The following is a 17504-nucleotide window of genomic DNA, read 5'->3' as shown; positions in this document are numbered from 1 at the left end:
GGCTAGCTCGTAATTACCGACAGAATGTTGCTGGCCTTGTCGTTTCCATTACCTTTTCATAAGTACTCTCAGCTCCGGAACGGAATGTCAACCGGCGACAGAAAAACAACATTTTTTTATATACAGGGTGTTTCAAAAGGTTAAGCAAAAAAATTAAGGAGTTGTAGGGGGTGAGTTGAGAAGTATGCCGGTTTTTTTCCCCAAAGTGTGGCCTACTAGTCCCTGGAAGTAGGCTGCAACACGCGCAAAACCAAGCAGCAGGGAAACGCGAACATTGAGGTTTGGGTTCGTGTGATAGGTGAAAAATGACTTTGTAAGTAACCAGCGTAAAAAAGGAAACTGAAACAGTATTTTTAGTCCCTGCTGCTTGGTTTTGCACTTGTTGCAGCCTACTTCCAGGGGCTAGTAGGCCACACTTTGAAGCTCTCTGGCGCTCTTTTAACTCATCGTAGGGAAATGGTGAAAAAAAAAAAAAAAACAGGCATACTTCTCAACTCACCCCCTACAACTCCTTAAACCTTTTGTATAACCTTTTGAAACACTTATCCGTGTTAGAACGTCGATGTGGTTTTAGTACGGGTTGCTTTTGCAATTTGTAGCGTTATCACAGGGCATAACCTTTTGAAACACCCTGTATTTAACGCCCATCACGGGGGGGGGGGGGGGGCTATAAAATAAGAGATTTTAATTCCGATTACGCGATGTAAGTTGGAATTCTTCAATTACAGTTTTTTTTGGAATAAGTATATTATTTGCCCTACAGAGACGAAGTGTATATATAAAAGTCATTCGTTTACTGTCGTAACGAAACCCGGCATTTAAAGAGCGTACGTCACGGCTATTTGAATTTAACAACCGTGTACCCGCCGCCACCGTATTAGATCACGTCGGATTCGAAATCGGACACGTCCGAGTGGAGCTTCTATACCCGGGGACTTTAGGACGCGAAAAAAATCGGTTAGCGAAGCAAGACCAATATTTATAGCAGACCCCGTCTTCTTTCGCTACGGAATTCGACTGACTTATTCGACCTTCACCGAGCCGGGACATCTTTGATAGTAAAGGAGGTTTTTTCGCGTCCCCCGCGGGCTGCCACTTCGACCGGAACTACTCGCCTTTCGCGCCCTATAACTGTACAACAATGTTTCCATTTACCTTCGAAAAAAGTATCCGTTTTTCCCTAAAAACCCCTTCTCCGATAGTTTTTCTCGTTTTTTTTTTGGGGACAAAGGTTCGAAACAAGAAAATACAACAACGGCAGTTTGTTCAACCACTTGTTTCGGGTATTCTCGTTTTGCGTCCGTTATCTCCGAGAGATCGTTGGATGGCGTTAAAAGTTACTAGTGTTTCCCCTTTGTTCGATTCACGGATTACCGAGGGCCGTTGAAGGTTGATGGTGGTTAAGAATCACGGTCTATATGTCGATCGCGGTCGACCATCGACAAGGTCCTCCATAGTGTAAATAAATTCGTCAACAAATAAGTTAGGAAGTGAAAAGTGGACAGATCGCGGTCTTTTATAAGAGGAACAATAGTTTAACATCGCGTTGCCGATCTTATTAGCGACAGGAAGCTCCTGGAAAGTTTGTATCGTTGTCGCGTTACGGAACGACGGTTTTAGATTAGGTGTCTCCGAAGCTTAACTCTTCCCCGGCACTTTGGACATCCAACGTCAAATCGAATTAAGAGGGCGAGAACGGTCCATTCAAATCGAAACAAAGAAGCCAATTACCCGAAGCAAGCGTGCGATAAAGATTCCCTTTTTAAAACACGAGCCAATTCGAACGTTCTCAACGGACGTACCCGCGAATTCTCTGCTCTTTCTTGAAAGATTACCAACACTTTAGGGATAAGAAAAATAGCCGTTAGGACGGCGTAGCGTGCCCAGTCTCTGACACAACAGGAAACGAAGACTTTGTACTTGATTATTTATGAACGGGGAAAATGTACGGAGAAGCCCGAAGAAAGTCAGTAACCCGAGAAGGAAACACGGTGGCCCAAGCGGCGAAAGTCTGAAGAATGTCAAAGGTTCCCAGCGGTTTCAAGCTGGGTCTCTGCCATCCCCGCCGGGAATGGCAGTTCCTCAAACGAGTGTGACGCGCCGGTCGACGGGAGTCGAGGTTAAGTTACTTCGCGGCGTGATGAATTAAGTAAACGGTGGTACCGGAAGTGGCCCATTATCCGCCAGCGACGGATAAAAATCGAAAGCGGCGATATGGAAAACCATCTTCACGGGGGATTCACCCGCTATTGAAAGCGAAAGAAGGGAGATAGTAAAATCTGCGTAGGGGCTTTATCGAGTGACCTGTCGGGTCACCTTTGACGCGACTCAAACGGTGGAAAAAAACGAAATCTTGGAAGCCGCGAACTCCAACGAGACGCCGATGGTAAAGAAACTGGATGTATCGAAGCTATATAACGTCCGCCGGCGACCTTTGACCCGACGGCAGGCGCACGGTAGCCTACGCCTCCGGGCTCTCCGAATAATTGAAGGATGCGAAGAGCAGGGGCGCCAACAAAAATATTATTACCGCGAAGACGCGCGTGGTCTCGCGAACGGTAAGGGGGGGGAGGACGCGTGGAGGCCAGCGTTGGTGGTGGCCCCCGCGGGCCCCTCGACCGCGTCTTGAAGAAGGCAACACCGCCGCTGCGATTAAGTATAGTCGACGCGCGAGTTTACCTAATAACGCGTTCAAAGTTAGGGAACAGTCGTTACAGCAACCACCTCCCGTTGCGGGGCGAACCGGGGTGTACCGAGTACCCGACTATAGGCCTAGATGGTTGCGGAGGTTCGTTGGCTTTTCTCAAGGTCGTAATTCCCGGAGCTTTTTAACCCGAACGCCGGAGCCGGGAGCTCACCGGCTGAGAAAATCCAATCATGAAAACGTCAAGCGAAATGAGAAGGCCCATCATTATTTAAGATTATAAATCGCTGGAACCGCGACCGATATCTCGTCAAAAAAATTCTTTAATGGCGACAATTTAGCGGAGCCACCAGCTGCAACGCTGTGACAAACCACGTTCTCATCGACTAAGGTCGTACCCATTAAAAGACGCTTCGAAAACGCAATTACAGAATGTACAGATTATATTTACGGAGTAGGGTTCGCGAATTAATTTTTTGGGGATAAAAAGTTGTTTTTCGAACGCAGGGAAGAACCGAGGCCATGGTCGTCGCTAATTAGGCAAGTGTGTCTTCGTCCTTAACCCCTTTCTCGCTGGTTGCGAGACTATGTCGTCAGCGGATGCGTTCGTAGGTAGGCCTCGTTGCGTTACAACGCCTTTCATCGAACTGCGATATTTCCCGTAAAAACTCCGATTTTATACCAGAATTTCCTTTAAAACCTAGATAATTTTTCTTTCTTAAAATGCCACACTAGATTGCGCAGTTTTCGCTCGACGCTTTTGCGACTAAAGTCCATTTTTATGTCAAACTTATTCGGAACACCTGACCGCTGAGATTTGAAAGACGAAATTGAATACACTCAAACCAACGGGCAAAAATGTGGGTCATCCTTTACCGGCTTATTATTAATTTTCTATTATATTCATAACGACTGTCCGAGGGAATGGCTTCAAACTTGTCGGTAAAAGTTTAAAGAGGGCGAAATGAAAAATCTTCGTGATTTCGTAAAACCGGTTCGCGTAAATTAACCAAAAAATTTCTTCGGCATTTTAATTTATGTCAATAGTTCCTTAAATTTCAACAACGTCCATAGGAAATTCTCTCTAAATAACTACTTTAACCATAAAGCGAAGAATTAAAAAGAAAATCCGTTTCAGGTTTGAAGAAATTAGGTCTACTGTCATCTTTCCAGTGTTGCCAGATCTTGAAAATCAAATTATCGTACAATAGCCAAAAAATTATAGATTGCAGATAAAAATATCGTACGCCTAAATATTTGCGGTTAATCTGAATTTTGTGAGAATATTGATATTGAAATTGGTCAAAGTTATGTTTACGATAAAATAAATTTTTTAATAAAGCTTATTATTAAAATAGGAAATAAAGCTTAAATCAAGTTTAGAACTTTGAAAAAATCTTGACTAAAACCAAAAACTCATATTAAAAATCGGTTTTCTGTCAAATTAAAATTTAGGCTGACAACAGAATATTTAAAAATCCTTTAAAGGAATTATAGGATATCAGAGAAATATATTAAAATATAGGAGGAAAATTGGGGGGGGGGGAAATTGGATTAAATTAATTATACAATAAGAGAACGGTTTTCAAAATTGTTTAAAGGGGGGTATAACATTCAAAATTAAGTTGATAACCGATAGAAATAGTCGAAAACTAGCTATCGGCGAAGTGTTGAAAAAAGCATCTTTTAAAACTAGGACGTTTTAAAGACTTCTAAGGGTAAAATATCAACTATTTTAATTTCTTCAGACTTTTGAGTTCAAATATAGGTTATTAGATGAAATTTAATGAAATTATAGGAGAAAAATGGTCACCCTGAAAATATTATCGTAAATTATCGAACTTGGAGGCTGAAATAACGAAAAGTGCGTACGCCGATGAAATTATCGTACGGCCCAAAAATTAACTTGAAATTATCGACGTGTACAATTATTATCGTACGTCTGGCAACGCTGCATCTTTCCTAAGCCGTACTGTCTACAGGTGTTTCGTTCGTGATCTACTCGCGTAACGAGTAAACTGAACACCCACCCTATCGTCAACATCTGACTATCCCTCAACACGCGAAGGTGTGTCTCTCAAATTATTGCGAAAACGAAAATGGGGGATGATAAAGCCAAAATGGAATCGATGTAGGTCTTATTCGCCGTGTTTTAAACCTATAATAAGAACGTTCAAAAAAAGATGCGTATAATACGAGTATATAAAAATACGCGTGTATAAAAAAGAAAAAGCTAGGTCGAAGCTACCGGATGTAGCCCGGGGTGTCGTCAAGCACGGGGCCCGCTCTTCTCCCTACACTAATCTTTATAGTCCCATCCCAAAATTAATAGACACTACCTTCAAGAACTGAAAATCGGGTATAGTCTTCGTAAGGAGATGAGGCGCGTCGCGACTGACGCGAAACGTCAACTATTACCTACAATTTCTAGCTGGAAAAACTCATTTGGAAATGGGTGGCGTAACTCGAAAGAAAAACATTCGTCAGTTCGTTTTCTCTTTGACTTCATTACAAAGTCGTAAGAGTCATTGGCCAAAGACGTTAATTTCCTTCTGAGGACATATTTTCTCCAGATACACCCGAAAAAAAAGCACCTCTAAACAGCCTACTAGCGAGCGTTTTCAACGGGCGGCAGATCTCTCCTATTCATTCCACAGAGGCCATTTTCGAGACGTCCCCAAAATTATAATTAAAATCAGACTTTCCACGAACTCGGCTAACTCTCCCCTCTTTCCATCCCTCCCGCTACGCTGTTTATCATCGAATCACGCGTGTCCGTTAGGACGACTTTAAAATATTTTCGAAAGACAAGACGTAATTCGAAATGAGGAAAGGTTGAAAAGAATACGCTTAAAAATAATTTATAAAAATGTCCCCAACGTTTATGGGCTATAAATATCAAAAAAGTATGCAAAATATTTTCCATTTTTTGCATGTGAAAGTCGAATGGGGTTTGAATCATTGTCTGAGCATTAGAAAAATGTGTGGATTGAGGCATTCTTTTAGTTAAAAACATTTCCTAAGACTATTTACCCATGCAGCGGGGTACAAAGCGGGAAAAATAGTGCTTGCCTGAAAGCTACGTCTCAAAATAGTCTTTTAAACCATGATTTAACATACAGGAAAATTAAAGCAGTGTCAAGTATCATAAACTGTCTGTCTTCAGTCTGGGAAAAAATCTACACATAAATTTCTGGCTTGAAGAAATACCTCCCAAAATGATTCGTATCCATCGCTTAAATCAACTAGCTAAAATAGCGGGAAGTTTGTAAATTAAAAATTGATTCTAAATTCTATATCCTTCTATTGTGTAAAAAAGTACCGGCGGCAGATAATAAAGGATAGAAATATTTATGATAAAACGGTTCATTTGCTTCTCAATTATCGAAATGCTAAATCTCTGGTTATTCCATGGGTAAATCAAGTATTTCGCATCATTGAAGATGTAGGAAGTTGGGGGTCGAAAAATTGGTTTTTCACACTCCAATATTAGTAATGATCATACCAACGCTGGAAAAGAAGAAAAATCTAGGCCAAATAAAACCCCGGTTTATAAGTATATCGCCTATTCATTTTTAAGATAAATATTTTGGAAAATAAACCGTAAAATCTAAAACGTTTTTCCACGTTTTTGATAACGTTAAAGTTCTAAATATAAAAAGCGTGATTATTTAATGCTAAGTTTCTAACCTATATTTAATACTCTTATTAGTTCCGGGAAGAGGATAAGCGATTACGACTTAACCTCTCGTCATTGTCCTAATCTTAAAAATAGAAGGAAAAAAACTATTGTGATTTTTAACGAGCCGAAATGTTTGAATTATGGGGGTTGAAAATTATTACCTTTGGCGCGACATATTAAAAAATTTATACTACTCAAAGGCTACTCGGTTCAAATGAGACCTTATAATTGCGAATAAAGTAGAAAATTTACTCAAATATGGTAATTTATTTATTTTGTTTTACATATTTAATCCCATTTATTAATGGTAAACATTTTTACGTCGGGTACAAATACGAATGTTGAACGGGAACTTCGAGTATTATCGTTTCAACATAGTCATTTTACATCAGAAAAAATAAATATATACTTGGAAAAAACAAAGTCAGCCTTTATAAAGGACCCGATTATTTTTCTTTTAGAGGGAACTCTTAATTTTGATATTCCGCGCACTGCGGGCAGCTTCTAATTGGAGGTTACGCGAAGTTCCAAGACATTCAACCTTTTTCTTATTTGACTGCCGAACGCGGATCCTATAATTAGACTTAAATTAGCTCTTAAGAGAACATATAGCTAATGAGTTGACGTCTCTCAGGTCTTGGAAGTCATTATTTTTTTAAACCTAAACCGCTCGTTTCTTTATTTATAAAATAAATTGATAAATTTCCCCTCAAGAAATTACATCACTATCCATTATATTCAATTATTATTATTAAAAAAATATATAAATATACGTTTTCTTTCGAGCTTGGACTAAAATCCTGTTTTAAAAATAATAAGGAATCCTTTTAAGTCAAATTTACTTTTCTAGCATCTACACTTTAGCTACATTTAAACGTGTTATAGGCGAACAATCACGCCCTTCGGTGGTCAAATTCGGTCCAACAGATGACCATTAAATTTCCCCACTGGACAAGGCTTTTAATCTTCGCCACGAAAATCGATGACTATAAAAGAAGGTCAAGATAATGGGCCTTTCATTACATTAATAGGGTGTCCACGTGACGCAGGGGCGCGTTCAAAATTCCCCCAAAAAGCTAGTCAACCTCTTTTGGTTTTCGCGTTCTGACTTCATCAGCATCTCAAGGATGAAAGAAAAATGTTTTTCCCAGTTTTCTAAAATTAATCCAATGTTCTCCCCGAGACCCACTCTAAGAGTCTCTAGCAGGGGCGTGGGCACTCATTTTCACTCCCAAAGCCTATGCATTGTTATTTTTACCTAAAGGGTGGAAATTATTCACGCGAATGACAGACCGAAGATTGACATCGAACGCGAATGGGTCGTTATTGAACGAATAGAAAAGTTAATATTCGAATTAAAAAATTAAGAGATTTATTAGATTCTTTAAAAAGGTTTTTAAGAACTTTTTAAATAGTGTAATTCCATTGTTGATTTCTTGGTCTTTAATTTGAAAATGGAGACTTTCTTAAACAGTGGCGGACTGGGTCTAATATTTCGGGCTGCCAGAAGACAAAGGGCCCCAGCTTTAACAACTATAACGCTATCATGTTTGAGGGGCCCACTTCATGAACGGTCCGTGGGGCCCACCTGCCATCGGGCAGGTTCACTCTATGGCCAGTCCGCCACTGTTCTTAAACATTTATTTCATTAAAAAATATTATATTTTTTAAATAGTTACAATTAGTGGTTGGCCGTTATCCAAAACCCAGATATAATTCATAGTAAACACTAAGGTGATTTGAAAGTAAATTTTAAGAATTTTAAAATAAAGTCTTCTTAAAAGGTAGAACAATTTGTCACTGATATTTAAGTACACACAATCCTCCCGATGTATTAACTATGTTTTAAATATTAAATTTAAATTTGAACAAATTTTCAATCATCTTGTACATTAACTTAATAAACCCAAGAGGAATTTTATCGAAAATGAATTTTTCGAGTTACCTAGTTTTGTAAATAAAGTAGTGGAACGCGAACAAGATAATTTAAATTAATTTTTAAACAAACCGAATTTTCCGAGATACCGGGTTTTTGAAATAAGGTAACGAAACTCAAATATAACAATAGTGCGTACACGGGTTGTGGGGTCCCTCGAATTGGCCAGAAATCTCACTTAAAATTAAAAACGTAGTTCAGATGTGATCGGTATTAACTAAAAAATATAATATTCAACCAAATCGCTCTTAATTTAAAAAAGTATATAGATTTAAGGGGGAAGACTACAGTGGCTTTCGCGCTATTTCAAGCTGAACTCTTTTAATTTTGATTTTAACTTATAAAATTAATATTTAAGTGTAGGACAGCCTCTTGTTTAGTGCTTAAAATAATTTTCACAATCTTAAATATAAAAGTAATTAAGTTATTACGTTTTAATTCGGACCACCGGAGCTAAACAAGTTGGGCAAGTGCCCAAACTACCCTTTAGTTAGGACCTTATATATCGTTCACTATTAATATTAGAATTATCAAAATTATTTTAAGCACTAGAGGAAGGTTCAGCCTAATAAGAAAAATATAATTACATTATGTAATTGTTAAAACAGAAACGTTCAGCTTGAACGAAAAAGAGGCTTTTACCGTATTCTTCCCCCTTAAAGTTTAAAATCGCCAAAAACCACTAATATGGAAAAATGATTAACTTCTTGGGCTAACATTTAAAAAAATATATTGCGATACCGAGGCCGGTAAATGTAGATATCGATGAAATTTATAACCTTAACTGGTAAAGAGTTATGTACGACACGGCGGCATCGGCTACACTGTACGTGAAACCAATACACACAAATCCCTTGGAATGTGCGTAAAAATAAACCACAAAAGTTCAATAGCAAACCCGTTTCATTATTTTAGGATTCATCAATACTGCGAAAGATTTCTGGCTTTATTGGGAATAGTAGCTGATATATAAAGCTATCCAAAAAGAGAATACCAGTCTACTGAACTATGAACTATCAACATTGGTGATTAAATAGTATAGTTGGAAACCATCGCAAACAGTTTTGGGGTAATGAAAAATGAATTAAAGATAACCCTTTATCTTATATTATTTAAGTGTATGAACAAATCGATATAGGGTCTAAATCAATCTATAAATTGAAGTTCTTTATTTTCCAAAAATGATCTAAACAAATAAGGAACTTTCACTACGAAAAAGGATAAAAAAACACTTCATAATGAACTCATTAAATCCACTCCAACAACTTGGCAGTATTTAAAAGTACTAGAGTAAGATTAAAATATTCGTATCAATAAAGAAATGTGTTCATTTCGGTTCAATGGAGAGAATCTATTTTGGTAAACAAGAACGCGACCGTTGATATAAAAACGTCCCATATTTGTTTTTCCCCATTTTTGAATAACAATGTTATCTATCGAAAGAAGCAACATCCCTTTGGGTACCAGCGTCTACCAACCGGTACTACGTTTGGGTGGTTACTATTTTTACAACCGTCAAATGTCAACGAAAACAACCGAAAAGGAATCTACTGTTTTTCCCAATCAACTAATATGTTCTTTTCGTTATAGATTAGTCGTTTCCGCGTTATGACCACATTTTCTTACATTCTTTAGTCCCGTATATAATATTCTCTCGCACACGCACGGATCGTATAGACTTAAAGACGGGGATAATATTCTCTATCTTTGCCTCTGAGGCGGAATTCTTTATATAAGTATTATTACTTGGATTGTACAACTCTCGACATTCGAAAGAGGCCCACCTTTTTACCGGGAATTTATTTCGACGACATGAAAACCATTTTCAAAGGAATTTCAAATGCAATAAATATATTTTTCTCTTCACTTTTTATTTCCCATTAAGAGCTCCATTTATCTTGAAATAATTAAGGGTATTTAAAATGTTCGGTTTCACCAAAAAAATGGAATTTTGTCAGTACGTTTCGTTAGCTTATAACCCAATTTTTTTAGGATATGGCAGGGTTGTTCAAAATGCGCTTTTTTTTTCAAAATGAAAAATAGTTTATCCATAATTCAAAATGCAAAATACTTTCTCCGTAACTCAAAATACAAAATACATTTTGAAAATTGGTTTTTCTAAATGCAAAATGTAAGATGTAAAATGGTTTTTGCAGCTCAAAATAAAAATACAAAATGCATTTTTAAAATGGTTTTTTTCTAAATGCAAAACGTAAGATGTAAAATGGTTTTTGCAGCTCAAAATAAAAATATAAAATGCATTTTTAAAATTGGTTTTTCTAAAAACCAAACGTAAGATGTAAAATGGTTTTTGCAGCTCAAAATAAAATACCAAATGCATTTTTAAAATTGGTTTTTCTAAAAACAAAACGTAAGATGTAAAATGGTTTTTGCAGCTCGAAATAAAAATACAAAATGCATTTTTAAAATTGGTTTTTCTAAAAACAAAACGTAAGAAGTAAAATGGTTTTTGCAGCTCAAATTAAAAATACAAAATGCATTTTTAAAATTAGTTTTTCTAAAAACAAAACGTAAGATGTAAAATGGTTTTTGCAGCTCAAAATAAAATACCAAATGCATTTTTAAAATTGGTTTTTCTAAAAACAAAACGTAAGAAGTAAAATGGTTTTTGCAGGTCAAATTAAAAATACAAAATGCATTTTTAAAATTAGTTTTTCTAAAAACAAAACGTAAGATGTAAAATGGTTTTTGCAGCTCAAAATAAAATACCAAATGCATTTTTAAAATTGGTTTTTCTAAAAACAAAACGTAAGAAGTAAAATGGTTTTTGCAGCTCAAATTAAAAATACAAAATGCATTTTTAAAATTAGTTTTTCTAAAAACAAAACGTAAGATGTAAAATGGTTTTTGCAGCTCAAAATAAAATACCAAATGCATTTTTAAAATTGGTTTTTCTAAAAACAAAACGTAAGAAGTAAAATGGTTTTTGCAGCTCAAATTAAAAATACAAAATGCATTTTTAAAATTAGTTTTTCTAAAAACAAAACGTAAGATGTAAAATGGTTTTTGCAGCTCAAAATAAAATACCAAATGCATTTTTAAAATTGGTTTTTCTAAAAACAAAACGTAAGAAGTAAAATGGTTTTTGCAGCTCAAATTAAAAATACAAAATGCATTTTTAAAATTGGTTTTTCTAAAAACAAAACGTAAGATGTAAAATGGTTTTTGCAGCTCGAAATAAAAATACAAAATGCATTTTTAAAATTGGTTTTTCTAAAAACAAAACGTAAGAAGTAAAATGGTTTTTGCAGCTCAAATTAAAAATACAAAATGCATTTTTAAAATTAGTTTTTCTAAAAACAAAACGTAAGATGTAAAATGGTTTTTGCAGCTCAAAATAAAATACCAAATGCATTTTTAAAATTGGTTTTTCTAAAAACAAAACGTAAGAAGTAAAATGGTTTTTGCAGCTCAAATTAAAAATACAAAATGCATTTTTAAAATTAGTTTTTCTAAAAACAAAACGTAAGATGTAAAATGGTTTTTGCAGCTCAAAATAAAATACCAAATGCATTTTTAAAATTGGTTTTTCTAAAAACAAAACGTAAGAAGTAAAATGGTTTTTGCAGCTCAAATTAAAAATACAAAATGCATTTTTTAAATTAGTTTTTCTAAAAACAAAACGTAAGATGTAAAATGGTTTTTGCAGCTCAAAATAAAATACCAAATGCATTTTTAAAATTGGTTTTTCTAAAAACAAAACGTAAGAAGTAAAATGGTTTTTGCAGCTCAAATTAAAAATACAAAATGCATTTTTAAAATTAGTTTTTCTAAAAACAAAACGTAAGATGTAAAATGGTTTTTGCAGCTCAAAATAAAATACCAAATGCATTTTTAAAATTGGTTTTTCTAAAAACAAAACGTAAGAAGTAAAATGGTTTTTGCAGCTCAAATTAAAAATACAAAATGCATTTTTAAAATTAGTTTTTCTAAAAACAAAACGTAAGATGTAAAATGGTTTTGGCAGCTCAAAATAAAATACCAAATGCATTTTTAAAATTGGTTTTTCTAAAAACAAAACGTAAGAAGTAAAATGGTTTTTGCAGCTCAAATTAAAAATACAAAATGCATTTTTAAAATTAGTTTTTCTAAAAACAAAACGTAAGATGTAAAATGGTTTTTGCAGCTCAAAATAAAATACCAAATGCATTTTTAAAATTGGTTTTTCTAAAAACAAAACGTAAGAAGTAAAATGGTTTTTGCAGCTCAAATTAAAAATACAAAATGCATTTTTAAAATTAGTTTTTCTAAAAACAAAACGTAAGATGTAAAATGGTTTTTGCAGCTCAAAATAAAAATATAAAATGCATTTTTAAAATTGGTTTTTCTAAAAACAAAAAGTAAGATGTAAAATGGTTTTTGCAGCTCAAAATAAAAATACAACGTGCATTTTTAAAATTGGTTTTTCTAAATGCAAAATGTTTTGCCAGCATGGGAAATTAATGGCGACACTGTACGAATGTTCGTCTGCTTCTGAGTAAGTGAGTAACTGAGTATCGCCACCTTATGATTACTTGGGAGTAAATAGCAGACTAACTTTATCTACAAGAGCTGCAATGGTGGTACTAGAGTAAAAACATTTTGAAAAAGCATTTTGAAAATGTTTTTCCACATATCAAACCCACAAAATGCAAAATAGTTTCCCTGAAACTCAAAATACAAAATGAAAAATACTTTTTCTAACTAACAAAGCTAAATTTCAAATGGTATTTTGCATTTTGCATTTCCAAAATGCATTTTGAACAACCCGGCAATTTGGTAATTCAGTGATAAAGCTCAAATCAGCGAGAATATTAGAACACATTAAACTTTGAAGGCGTTCACGTGAAAATTCCGTTAAAATAAACAAATAAAAATTATCCCTCGAAGCAATATCGTTCGAGCTCGGCTGGCAAAAAAATTCTAAAATCTTGACCACTTAACCCACTAAAATTCTGACTTATGCCTTAAACCCGCGGGCCAAAACACACAATCCCACACCTTATTAAGACGGTTTTTTTTTCGCCTTTGCAATTTCCACATATTGATTACTACGTCGTCAGAAATCAAGTATCATAAACCGAGTCATTTACGGGCGCGAAAAATTCGCGGAAATAATGTTTCCTCAATTTAAACTCCAGCGAAATTCTAGGGATGGAAAACGTGAAATCTGCATCTTTATAGCGAGGTGACTTTGCGGGATTAAACCAGTTCTTCAGGAAGGACTGACGATGATTTTTTTTCAATATTTTCTTTTGACCGTTTTACTCCATCGCGGAAATACGAGATCGAATGAAAAAAAAGGGTTAAACTTTTGGCATAACTGGTCCAGAGGAGCGCATAAATTAATACGCGAAGGGGGGGCATATTTGGATTCCTAAGTGTGGAGTAATTAAAATTCGACTATAACGGAACTTTTTTTTACCGGTTTTAAGGACGTTAGGGCGCGTCAAAAATTTTACGTCATATTTAATTTTCGATTAATATTTCTCATCATTCGGTCACGAATTAATTATTTATGTACGTGTATTATAAATGTAAATAGTTAATTAAGTTTAATTAATTGTAATATACAGGATAAAATCGTAGTCTAGTTAATAGTTAAAGGCTTAGGTTTGCTTCTGCCTGTTCCCCTTTAAGATAACTTGCCTGAAAAGCAAATACCCTGGTGGTGGGCCAACATGTTCAGCGGTTGGCCTACCACCAGGGTATTTGCTTTTCAGGCAAGTTCATTTAAGGGGGGCAGGCAGAAGCAAACCTAAGCCTTTAAGTTTTGATTAAGAATGACACTAACCGTGGCAGGATTTAGCCTCCAAGTTACACTTCAATCCAAATTCGACGTCGCAGGCTGGATCCGAAGAATCGCATTTCTGTCCAGACTGTTTGGCGCACACTTGTCGACAAGGGCACTGAGGGTCGGTGGTCACGCGTTTGGCTTGACAACTGGACGGGTCCTTTTGTTCCACGACGCCATCCTGGCAAGAGCACTCCTTGGGTACCGAAGCTCTCAAGTCATTCTCGTCGAATTTCAACTGTTTTTCTTTACGCGGTTTCTGGTCGTTCTCGATGGTCGATTCCAATGATGAGACTTCCGGTTTTTCGGTGGAAGAAGTAGAAGAAGCGGGAACTTCATCCGGTGCCAGATTGATCGTTTCGGTGGTGGCAGGGTCTGTTGACGTAACGGTTGTTTCGGCAACAATGGTAGTAGTCGTAGCCGGTAATTCGGTACTTGTCGGCGGTTGAGTGGTACTTTCACTAGAACTATCCGGTCGGGCCGAACTGGTGCTGGTAGGGATACTAACTGGCTGTTCTTCAGTCGTCGAACTCGAGCTGGGAGACAGGTTATCCGGTTGCTCGGTGGACGAATGAGTGAGAGAATTCTCGGGCAGAGTATCCGGTTTATCCGTCTTGGAATCGGGTAATTTGGTTTCAGCGACCGAGTCCGTCGTCGTTTCCGTATTTACCGTCGTTAGCGTCGTGTCATTGTGTCCGATTTCGGAGGCGATTTCCAAGGAACTGACCGGTAAGGGTCCATTCAGATCGTCAATGTCATCCTGACACCTTACGGGACACGCGGCCACGCACAAAAGCAAGACGCAAGACGCGGCCACGGTACTAATTCGACACCGGCTCATCGTCGGCAATCTCCCCATCACGGGAGAGCTAATACTCGAAACACACACACAAGCGTTAAATCTTCAATTAAACAAGCTAGGAAATAGAATCTTTTTAGATCAAACGCGACTTTAAAAGCGTACGCGCTAATATGGCAACGGCAGAAGAGGAACAACCGGGCGAAAAGAGGACCACCATTTGACGTCTTTTCAATTTCGTGGTTCAGCGTCGTCTGACGCGAAGGTAAAATCAAAACGTAGAACCCCCAAAAACGAGCGACCTCATCCAGGTGTGCTGGAGGTTTCTTGTACTCCGTCCCTTCCCAACTTGATCCGACCCCCTTTTCGCGGGAGAAAAACCGACCCCCCCTTTCGCTGCCAGGTAGACAGGTATAACTCGTGTTTCGCTCCCCCCCGGGGCTTTCCAATCCACCCGAAAACTTTTGAAGTAGGGGAGAGGGGGGCATTCAGGCAGCTCCAATTCTAGCCAGCAAAATAAAACGGGAGGGGATGAAAATTTCGCAGATTTTCTTTATATATTTTTTTCTTCAATACTTATAATACCAGAAACCGGCTTCTCTTTCTTAAAAATTTGGACCAATTCATTCCGCCCCCCCCCCCCTTCGCCGTAACTAAATTATTGTTCTTTTTTATCCTTAAAAAAAGCGTTAAGAGGGGCCGCAAATTTACAACGTAAGCGTGGCTAGGGTTAAGAATTTACCCAATTTTCTTTGCCGTCTTCCAAATAGGTGAGATTAGTCAGAATTTAAGACGAAATAAAATAAGGAGTGCCTCAACCTTTTTTTTTCTTTAAATTTACCCATGAGCCATTTGCGGATAATTTTTATTTCATTCATTTAAATATACTTTAACCAGAAGATTAACGATGTATTTGATTTATTAAAATAAATTGTGTAGTCTTTTATTGGGCTATGGAAGAAATTTGTTAATATATTTTAAATAATTGTAAATGTTTTTTTTTAATGTATTAAAATTGGTTAATATTAATAGCAGTGCTACTTCATGGTTTTTATTTTTATTTTAACAAAATGTATAGTACCAGTCACCAGATGTTAGCTCCTAGTTTCGTTAAAGTAAAGTTATCCTTAACATAAGTAACATAATACCAGAAGTACCATCTAGGAAGTCAAAATTGAACATGTAACTTCATAGGCTTCAAACTCATTTACAATGTGAAATTTGAAAATTACACTTATTATAAACCAAATTGTTTTTAAATAGTTTTAGAACGCGACTCTTATATCAAATTTCCTTCACATATTTTTTTTTCTTAAACGTATTTCGAAAAAGTCAAGGGAGTAACGTAGGAGTATGCTATACAGGGTGTCTCAATTTGCTCGATCAGGCCATTTTTCTAAAAATTTATTTATGCTAGGGTTCTGAAATTTTCAGGGTTTATTTGTTAGGTATGGAAGGCTTTGGTTAATAAATTTTAGAAAAATCGAACGATTTTGTGCCGTTTTGGAAAATTTATTTTTTCACCGGTAGGTGTCACGCAAAATGTTTCAATAGAAAAGTTGTAGGGCATAGTCGAAAGTGTAAAACTAATTTTGGTTCGGTTGAAAAAGACCTATTTTTCACTGAGTTTGGAGGTCGGGGGAAAACAAGTTGTACTAGCAGGCAATAGCCTTAACGGATTGTAGGTAACATGCATTTCAGTTATAAGATTTCGAAAAATAAACAAATAATAATTAGCCCAAGTGACAAATGTTTTTTAATGACTTCTACAAAATGTTTTCAAAAATGCCACCTTTCGATGCAATGCACAAATATGCACGATGTTGCATATTGCGAAATGCTCCCCGAACCATTTCTGGAGTCACCCGGCGACATGCTTCGATGATTCTTTGTCGTAAATCTTCAACGCTCGTCACAGGTGTTTGGTATACGTAGTCCTTTACGAATCCCCAAAGAAAAAAGTCGAGTGGTGTTAGATCAGGGGATCTTGCAGGCCAACGAACAGGACCAGTTCTTCCGATCCATCTTCCAGGAAACTCATCGTTTAGATACGCAACCACGTCAAGATATTGGTGAGGTGGCGCCCCATCTTGCTGGAACCAGATGCGTCTGTACTTGGCCAGAGGAATGTCGTCCAACACGTTGGATATTTCATTTTGAAGGAACTCCAAGTAGTTTTGACCGTTCAGACGATTTGTCAGCAAGAACGGGCCAATAATTCTGTCACCTAACAGACCAGCCCACACATTTAAGCGAAACTGCACTTGGTGGCGGTGAGGAAATCCCCAGTGTGGATTCTCGTAGTCCCACATTTGTTGGTTTTGACGGTTGAAAGGCCCATCTCTTCCGAATGAACATTCGTCGGACATCAGTAGTTGATCGTGAAAATCCTGGTGTGCATCAGCCATGAGGCAAAACCAATTGCAGAAGTCGAGTCGGCGCTGTCTATCACCGTCATGCAGTCCTTAGTGAAGTGTCGCTCGATAAGGATGAAAATGGTGTCTTTTGAGTGTTCTCCAAACGTAGTTTCGATCCAACCCTAAGTCAAAGCTGGCAGTCCTGACGCTCGCTCGAGGATAGGCGACGAAGTAGGCAAGTATGGTGTTTTCCATGTCGATGTCCTGGAGACCACGACCACGAAACCTCGGA

At 36.9% G+C, this 17504-nt stretch overlaps 1 protein-coding gene across 1 annotated transcript in view; it reads right to left on the bottom strand.

Annotated features, from left to right (window-relative positions):
- The window catches only part of LOC149935004 (uncharacterized), a 40112-nt gene extending 25215 nt beyond the window's left edge, over positions 1 to 14897 (bottom strand). The window contains exon 1 of the mRNA XM_090153505.1: positions 14057 to 14897. Coding sequence (XP_090009631.1) covers positions 14057 to 14897 — 841 coding nt within the window. The remainder of the gene's footprint in view (positions 1 to 14056) is intronic.
- Positions 14898 to 17504: the final 2607 nt, after the last annotated feature.

Source organism: Leiobunum rupestre, chromosome 7 (genome assembly GCF_980474605.1).
Source record: "Leiobunum rupestre chromosome 7, qqLeiRupe1.1.hap1, whole genome shotgun sequence".
Classification (NCBI taxonomy): Eukaryota; Metazoa; Arthropoda; class Arachnida; order Opiliones; family Sclerosomatidae; genus Leiobunum; species Leiobunum rupestre.
Note: the sequence above shows the minus strand (reverse complement) of the source record. Positions and strands in the feature narration are given on the sequence as shown.